Source organism: Chenopodium album, chromosome 27 (assembly GCF_948465745.1).
Source record: "Chenopodium album chromosome 27, dcCheAlbu1.1, whole genome shotgun sequence".
Classification (NCBI taxonomy): Eukaryota; Viridiplantae; Streptophyta; class Magnoliopsida; order Caryophyllales; family Amaranthaceae; genus Chenopodium; species Chenopodium album.
In genome coordinates, this window is record NC_137860.1 from 10188036 (window position 1) to 10197283 (window position 9248).

The following is a 9248-nucleotide window of genomic DNA, read 5'->3' on the forward strand; positions in this document are numbered from 1 at the left end:
CCCAGACAATTGGACTCCCGGAGGGTATTAGGAACCATGGTAAACATCTCGGCAATTTTTATTTCAAGGCGAAAAAAGGTCAAAAAATTCCAAAATTGAAGGCTATAATCCACGCTTTTTTAGGAATTTGGAGGTTACGGGGCCTGGTGACAAAAAGTATTGAGACCTTAGGGGATACATCTTAGGGTCATGTAATGACGTTTGGAACCATATATGACCCTTACATGTTGTACAAAATAGCCGTGGTAAGCTTCAGTTTACGAAATCGGTGCAAATTTGGAACCGGTAAATTGACCGTTTTAAGGCATATTGGACGGTTCCATCCACTCAATTGGACCCCCGTAGGGTATTAGGAACCATAGTAAACATCTCGGCAAAATTTGTTTCCGGGCGAAAGAAGGTCAAAATATTCCAAAATTGAAGGCTATAATCCACGCTTTTATAGGAATTTTAAGGTTGTGGGGCCCGGTGGCGAAAAGTCTTGAGACTCAAGAAGAAAGATCTTAGGGTCATATTATGACTTTGGAAACCATATATGACCATTATATGTTGCCATAAATGTCCGTGGTAAGCTTGAGGTTACGATATCGGTGCAAGTTTGGAACGGGTAAATTAACTGTTTAAAGGCATATTGGATGGTTGGACCCACCTAAATAGACTCCCAGGGTGTATTAGGGCCCATGGTAAGCATCTCGGAATTTTTTATTTCCAGGAGAAAAAAGGTTAAAAAATTCCAAAACTGAAGGCTATAATCCACGCTTTTTGAGGAATTTTGAGGTTACGAGGCTCGGTGGCGAAAAGTCTTGAGATCCTGCGGATACATCTTAGGGTCATATAATGACGTTTGGAACCATATATGACCCTTATATGTTGTACAAATTAGCCTTGGTAGGCTTCAGTTTACGAAATCGGTGCAAATTTGGACCGGTTAAATTGACCGTTTTAAAGCATATATTGGATGGTTCCACCCACTCAATTGGACTCCCGGAGGGTATTAGGAATCATGGTAAACATCTCGGCAATTTTCATTTCCGGGCAAAAGAAGGTCAAAATATTCCAAAATTGAAGGCTATAATCCACGCTTTTATAGGAATTTTAAGGTTGCGGGGCCCGGTGGCGAAAAGTCTTGAGACTCAAGAAGAAAGATCTTAGGGTCATATTATGACTTTGGAAACCATATATGACCATTATATGTTGCCATAAATGTCTTTGGTAGGCTTCAGGTCACGATATCGGTGCAAGTTTTGGAACGGGTAAATTGACTGTTTAAAGGCATATTGGATGGTTGAACCCACCCAAATAGACTCCCAGGGTGTATTAGGGTCCATGGTAAGCATCTCGGAATTTTTATTTTCGGGCGAAAAAATGTCAAAAAATTGAAAATTTGATGGCTATAATCCACGCTCTTTGAGTAATTTTGAGGTTACGGGGCCCGGTGGCGAAAAGTCTTGAGACCTTAGGGGATACATCTTACGGTCATATAATGACGTTTGGAACCATATATATGACCCTTATATGTTGTACAAAATAGCCGTGGTAGGCTTCATTTTACGAAATCGGTGCAAATTTGGAACGGGTAAATTGACTGTTTAAAGGCATATTGAATGACTGGACCCACCCAAATAGACTCCCAGGGTTTATTAGGGTCCATGTTAAGCATCTCGGAATTTTTTATTTCCGAGCGAAAAAAACTCAAAAAACTCTAAAATTGAAGGCTATAATCCACGCTTTTTGAGAAATTTTGATGTTACGGGGCCCGGTGGCGAAAAATCTTGAGACCTTAGGGGATACATCTTAGGGTCATATAATGACGTTTAAAACCATATATGACCCTTATATGTTGTACAAAATAGCCGCGTTAGGCTTTAGTTTACGAAATCGGTGCAAATTTAGATCTAGTAAATTGACCGTTTTATGGCATATTTGATGGTTCCGCCCACTCTATTAGACTCCCGGAGGGTATTAGGAACCATGGTAAACATCTTCGCAATTTTTATTTCTGAGCGAAAAAAGGTCAAAAAATCCAAAATTGAAGGCTATAATCCACGCTTTTTGAGAAATTTTAAAGGTTACGGGCCCGGTGGCGAAAAGTCTTAAACCCTAGAAGATATATCTTACGGTCTTATATGTTGCCATATATGACCATTATATGTTGCCATAAGTATCTGTGGTAGGATTGAGGTCACGATATCGGTGCAAGTTTGGAACGGGTAAATTAACTATTTAAAGGCATATTGGATGGTTGGACCCACCCAAATAGACTCCCAGGGTGAATTAGGGTCCATGGTAAGCATCTCGGCATTTTTTATTTCCGGGCGAAAAAAGGTCAAAAAATTCCAAAATTGAAGGCTCTAATCGACGTTTTTTGAGGAATTTTGAGGTTGCGAGGCCCGGTGGTGAAAAGTCTTGAGACTCAAGAAGATAGATCTTAGGGTCATATAATGACTTTTGGAACCATATATGACCATTATATGTTTCCATAAATGTCTGTGGTAGGCTTGAGGTCACGATATCGGTGCAAGTTTGGAACGGGTAAATTGACTGTTTAAAGGCATATTGGATGGTTGGACCCACCCAAATAGACTCCCAGGATGTATTAGGCTCCATGGTAAGCATCTCAGCATTTTTTTATTTCCGGGCGAATTAAGGTCAAAAAATTCCAAAATTGAAAGCTATAATTTCCGATGGTTTTAGTTGTCGGAAAACTACGATGGCCTTGAAAAACCATCGGAAACTTGATTTTGCGATGGCTTTTTCATCGGAAAAGTGGAAATTTCCGACGAAGGGATTTCCGATGACACATTTCCGATCGATTTAAACCATCGGAAATAAGCTTTTTTCTTGTAGTGCATCTCGGAATTTGGTGGGTCCTACCATCCTATATGGATCCTTTTTTGGCCCGGAAATAAAAATTGTCGAGATGTTTACCATGGTTTCCAATATACCTTAAAATTGTCAATTTACCTGTTCCAAATTTGCACCGATTTCGTAAACTGAAGCCTACCACGGCTATTTTGTACAACATATAAGGGTCATATATGGTTCCAAACGTCATTATATGACCCTAAGATGTATCCCGTAACACTACTACAAAAAGCGTACTTTTGGGACGCTTTTGCTGCGACGCCTTTGATAAGGCGTCAGTGTACTGATTTGGGTACCGCCTTTTCTCGACGCTTTATAGGGTTGAAAATTTTATCGACACATAAAAGCGTCGAGAAACTCACATGCTATGCACGTGAGTTATTTTATTCGCAATTTTGAAACTTAAATTCATGAAAATATTAGCGGGTTCCCCAAATTTCCCAATTAAACCGCCCACCAGGCCACCACTCTATATTAATCTCAATTGCGTTGCTCATCTCCTCTAAACAGCCCACGACTCCTTCATCATCAGCGACAAATTTCGCAATTTTGTTTGCTAATCTTCAAGGAATTTGGGGGTTTTTTGCTCGTCACTGTCAATAATTTCAGGTATCAGCTTACAATTTGCTATACAATATTGTTGCTAGGTATATATCTATAATTTTTGGTACCCTAATATCTCACAATTCTCTAAATTTCGTTAATATTGGGAATTCTTCTTTGCATGTCTTCGATTTTGAGTTGGGGTAGAACAAGAATCGATCTCTTATTGCGAGGTATTTTTTTGCCCTTAATTAGATAATTTAATTTCTTTCTATGTTGTTTTTTCGTGATTTCTGATTGCGCATATCCATGGTTTCAATGTTTTTTTTTTTTAATTTTTGTAAGTAGTTTTTTTGGTTTTTGTTATGATTTTTATGTCGTTTTTTAGGGTTTTAGTTTGGAATTTTATGGGTTTTTGATATGAATTTTATAGGCTTTGAATTTTATGGTTTTTGATATGAAATTTATAGGCTTTGATTTTTCTGGTCAGAGCTAAATAAATTAGCCATTACACATTAAAGCTGCAGTGCATTAATAGAACAATATGAACTTGGGAATATTGGCAGCATAATTTGTTTTTTCACCCAAAAAATTAGATCAGGTTAGCAAGTCTACTTCATCTCAACACTTAAAAGAGCTCAAGGTGTGAAAATTCATGGCATAGCAAAAGAAGATCGAAGCCAATTTGTGAATTCTCTGTATATAGTTTGCTCACCCAAAAAAAAAAAAAAATTGTTATCATCTCTAGATTGCAGCATTTTTTTGTGATTATAAAGTTTATCTCTCCAATCTTAATCTACATGTACCCATTTGTCTTAGACCTTCTGATCTTGTTGTTTTAGTTTTCCAGATTGGTCATAGTTTTGATTCTGTATTCAATTGCTCAAATGCTCACCAGACTGCTAGAATTACAGATTGGACAGATCTTGTTGTTTCTTTTTATCCACCCAAGTAAAATCTTATGTTAAAGCTTACTAACACTACCTTTTCTGTTTTCAGCCTTGTTCAATAGCTTAAAACGCACAATTACTTTTGCGGCAAAAGAAGGTACACTCTACCTTAGACATTAGCTCAAACTAGAATACATTTTTAAAGATTGTGGCTTGATTAGTACGTGTATGTCATATACTTATTTCAATTGTGTAGGCTTTATTAGATTTCCCTAATTGGATGTTTCATGTGACACTATCTTTTAATTACTTGAAAAACGTGTGCCTATTGCCTTGGAGTCATGTTTTGTAGATTTCCAGTGTGGTTTGTTGAATAAGAAATTCATCGAACTTGCATGACTTATTTTTGTTGTTGTATGTTTCTTACTAATTTTCTTCTTTTACCCCTCAACAAGTTTGTAGGCTTGAATTACTTACATTATTTTTAAGTGGATAAACTTCTTGATATTATAATTTTGATGGATGTCTATTTAGTTAGTGAAAGTGATGTCCCTATTATATATTGGTTTAAGGATCCTTGTAACATGATTTTTTTTTTATTTATTTTTTTAATGTCATTGTTTTTAATTAGCAAGTAATTATATACTTCTTTGTAGACATGGATACTAGTTGGATTGATTTACCAAGAGGTGATCCCGGTTATTTTAAAGGTTGCATGAACTTCTTCTTGGAACTTGCTAAAGAGACTCTTTTACCAAATACACATGAAACTAAATGCCCATGTAATAAGTGCAAATTAAATAAAACGAACTCTGTAGAAGAAGTTGGAGGCCATATTTTATTTTATGGTTTTTATAAAAACTATAGAAATTGGATATTTCATTGTAAAGATGAAGGGAGTAAGACCTATGATCTAAGTGATGATAAAGTAAATGCAGTTGGCCGAGATGATATGGACGGGTTACTAAGAGCAGCTTTTAGAGTTAATACGCGACAAACCGACAAAACTCAAGATCTATCATTTGATGAACAAAGTATTGAAGATGACAATTCATATGACATGGATGAGGGGTTTATGATTTATCGCGAGGTAGATGATAAGTATCAATCAACTTTCTCAAATAAAGAATAGGCAAAGTATAAAAATCTCATGGAACCTTCTGAAAAAGGCATGTACGAGGGGTGTACTAATTTTTCAAAACTTTCATTTCTATTGCATTTGTTTCACCTAAAGTGTATGTTTCATTGGTCTGCAGAGTCATTTAATAAATTACTTGAACTTTTAATTGACGCATTTCCCAATATTAAGGAGTTTCCATCATCCTATTATGAAGGCATGAAGATAATAAATGATTTAGGGTTAGGATATGAGAAAATCCATTCATGTCAAAATGACTACATGTTATATTGGGGCGAATTCGCAAATAAAAGTTAGTGTCATATATGCCATACATCAAAGTGGAAAAATGTTAAGGGAAAGGAGGGTGATGTAAATGAAAAAGGAAAAGAAGCATGTAAGAAAAGCGAGGCAGCTAAAGTAATGCGGTACTTTCCCCTTATCTCTAGATTAAAGAGGCTTTACATGTCATCTAAAACTGCAAAGGACATGAGATGGCACTTTAATCGTAAGGATGATAAGATTTACGACACCCTGCTGATTGCGAGGCCTGGAAAAAATTTGATGAAAAATATACAGAGTTTGCCGCTGATCCTCGCAGTGTTAGATTAGGCCTAGCGAGTGATGGTTTTAATCCATATCGTCTTATGAACACAAATTATAGTATATGGCCGGTGGTCCTCATTCTTTATAATTTACCACCATGGCTTTGCATGAAACCATCATCCTTTATTCTTTCTATAATTAGTCCTGGTAAATTTGGTCCCGGTATGGATTGATGTGTACTTGCAACCACTAATCCATGAATTGAAATTATTGTGGGAAGGTGTTGATGCTTTTGATTCTTATAGTGGAAGCAACTTCAAACTGCGAGCAGCCCTACACTCTACTAATAATGACTTTCCGGCTTATGCTATGCTGTCAGGTTGGAGTACGAAAGGCTACATAGCTTGTCCTTCTTGCACTCATTCTACTAATTCAGATAGATTTGGTGGCAAAATTATCTACCCTGGGTATCGAAAATGGTTGCCTATTGATCACCCATATCGTTCACAAGATAATTTGTTTGATGGGAAAGAAGAATATGGTATTGCTCCGATTCGTACCAGCGGGACCGAAGTTTTGAAGCAACAAGAAGGGGTAAAGTATGTATATGGGAAGACAAAAAAAGTTCCTACAAAAAGAGGGAAAAAAGCTGCCAATGAACTTGATGATGATTGCGATCCCGATGGTGATCATATGCTTTGGAAAAAGAAAAGTACATTTTTTGAATTAGAGTATTGGGAGCATTTTATTAGGAACTCTTTTAGATATGGATAATAGTAGGGATGATGAGAGTGGCAGAGAAGCCCTAAAGAATTTGAATATAAAACCTCATCTATGGATCGACCCTCAAGGTTACATACCGCCGGCTGCATACACCATGTCTAACGAGGAGAAAGAACGATTTTTGAAAGTCTTGAAAAAGATGAAAGTTCCTGATGGATATGGATCTAATTTGCAAAGATGTGTGAATCTAAAGAAACGGAAACTTATTAATATGAAAAGTCACGACCATCATATTCTCATGCAAGATATCCTCCCGGTTACATTAAGGGCATCGAATGCCACAAGAGTTATTGACTTGCTTGAAGAGTTATCTGACTTTTTTAAAAAGATATGTTCAACTGCTATAAATACAAGAGAATTAGATACCATTCAATCAAAGCTCGTGTTGACTCTTTGCAAGTTTGAAAAAGAATTTTTACTAACATTTTTTACAATAATGGTTCATCTACTAATTCATTTAGTGGAAGAGGTCAGACTAGGTGGACCGGTTCACTATAGATGGATGTATCCTGTTGAAAGGAACTTATTATTATTATTATTATTATTATTATTATTATTATTATTATTATTATTATTATTATTATTATTATTATTATTATTATTCTATTTATTTGTATTATTGAATTTTTAAATAATAATTTTCCTTATTCTTTCACATTCACATACAAAATCGTTACTATAATTCAAGGTACTTGACCTTTTTTAAATCTCATGTAAGCAATAAAGCGCAACCGGAAGGATCTATAGCGGAAGGTTAACTTTTGTGGGAGACAATTGCATTTTGTTCGAGATATTTAGAAAATGTTTAGACTATGTTCAATAGACCTAGAAGGAATGAGGATGGTGTATCAAACATTGACAACTATTTGTATAACTCTGGTGGTCGTGTTGTTGGAAAGAAAGAAAATGTTCGTTTGGATGATAGAAGTTTAAAGCAAGCTCATCGCTATGTTTTACTTCATTCTGATGAAGTAACCCCGGTGCTCAAGTAAGTAACATTATGAGTTTAGTTAAAGAGTCCAATATATATTTGTTACTAACATAAAATTTACAATCTCGATAGTGAGTTCTTAAAATTAAAGAGGCAAGAGAATGACGTTGGAGGAAGTCAAGCTGATGAATCTATTGAAAATCAGTGGATAATTGATGAATTTGCATATTGGTTGCAAAGCCAGGTCATATGCTTTTACAGTTAGGGTCTTTTTATTTTCATATTACACAACTTTCTAATTCTAACTTTATTATTCTCGAATTATAGGTCCATAATTTAGATGATAGCACGGTAGAAGGAAAGTTAAGAAAAGCCTTTGCCGGTGGCTTGAGTAATCGCGGGAAAAGGATGAAAAGTGTTATTATCAATGGTTATAAATTTGATATTGTGGATCACGAGCGATTTCGAATTACTCAGAATTCAGGAATCATGGTGGAAGCATATGGTCACGAATATTATGGAAAACTCAAAGAAATTTTGGAATTAGATTATTATGGTTCTTATAAGGTTGTATTGTTTCGTTGTGATTGGGTCGATATTGGGTATCAAAACAAATTCGAATTGAAGTGTTCGTATCAATTTCTCAAAGTTGATGCACACTGGTCGATTTTTGCGTGATGATCCATTTGTTTTCTCATCTCAAGCAAAACAAGTTTTTTATATTGAGGATGAGATACAAAAAGGGTGGTGTCATGTTGTAAAAACTAAGCCTAGGGACTTGTTTGATATACCTGAATAATTTGTTTACAACTTTTATAATTTATTATAGATTTGAGTTCATAAATTTGGATGGGTGTGTATTTTTATATTTCATTTAGTTGTTCTAATTCATCAAAGTTTGCATTTTGTTAACTTAATTTCTGTTTTTATGGTACTTAGTAGTATTATGATACTAATTTCAGTTCTGGAATTCAATTGGAATAATTCATTTCTGGAATAATCAGTTCTGGAATTCATTTCTGGAATTTCAACTCTGATGCATTGATTATTGTTGTTCTTATTTTGTATTTCAGTTTAGATTTTTAGTTTAGCTGTACATATATTATCTTGTCTTTGTATCAGTTTTGTCTTTATATAGTGTCTTTAAATTCCACTGATATTGTTGTTACATTAGTTAAGAAATGTAATTGAACTAAGTGTTGTTGCTGTTTGTAATGAACTCACTGTAATTGTGATATTGTGATTATAGTTCAAAACTATATAGTTTAGATACATAGTTTAGATCTTTATATCAGTTTATTTGTATTTCAGTTTAGAAGTATAGTTTGTATTTCATTTTATGTCTTGTCTTTATATCAGTTTTGACAAACTAATGTAGCTTGTCTTATGGTTTTATCAGGTAAAAGATGACTTATCGAAGCAAGAGAGCAAGGGAAATACTTGCTGCCACAGCTAAGTCAAATGCTACTGAAGTTGTTTTACAACCTACCAAAAAACATGCTACTAAGTCACCACAGAATGAGGCACTTAAGGATGACAAATGGGGGCCTTTTTCTCCAACCATTACCACTAC

The 9248-nt window shown here is 35.2% G+C and overlaps 1 protein-coding gene across 1 annotated transcript; it reads left to right on the forward strand.

Annotated features, from left to right (window-relative positions):
* Positions 1-4956: 4956 nt before the first annotated feature.
* Positions 4957-8918, forward strand: LOC145619658 (uncharacterized). The gene is made up of 9 exons (XM_081674363.1): positions 4957-5080; positions 5189-5388; positions 5758-5995; positions 6164-6646; positions 6714-6925; positions 7554-7732; positions 7808-7919; positions 8003-8242; positions 8850-8918. Exons 1-9 carry the CDS (start codon positions 4957-4959, stop codon positions 8916-8918), a joined length of 1857 nt encoding a protein of 618 aa, XP_081530489.1.
* Positions 8919-9248: the final 330 nt, after the last annotated feature.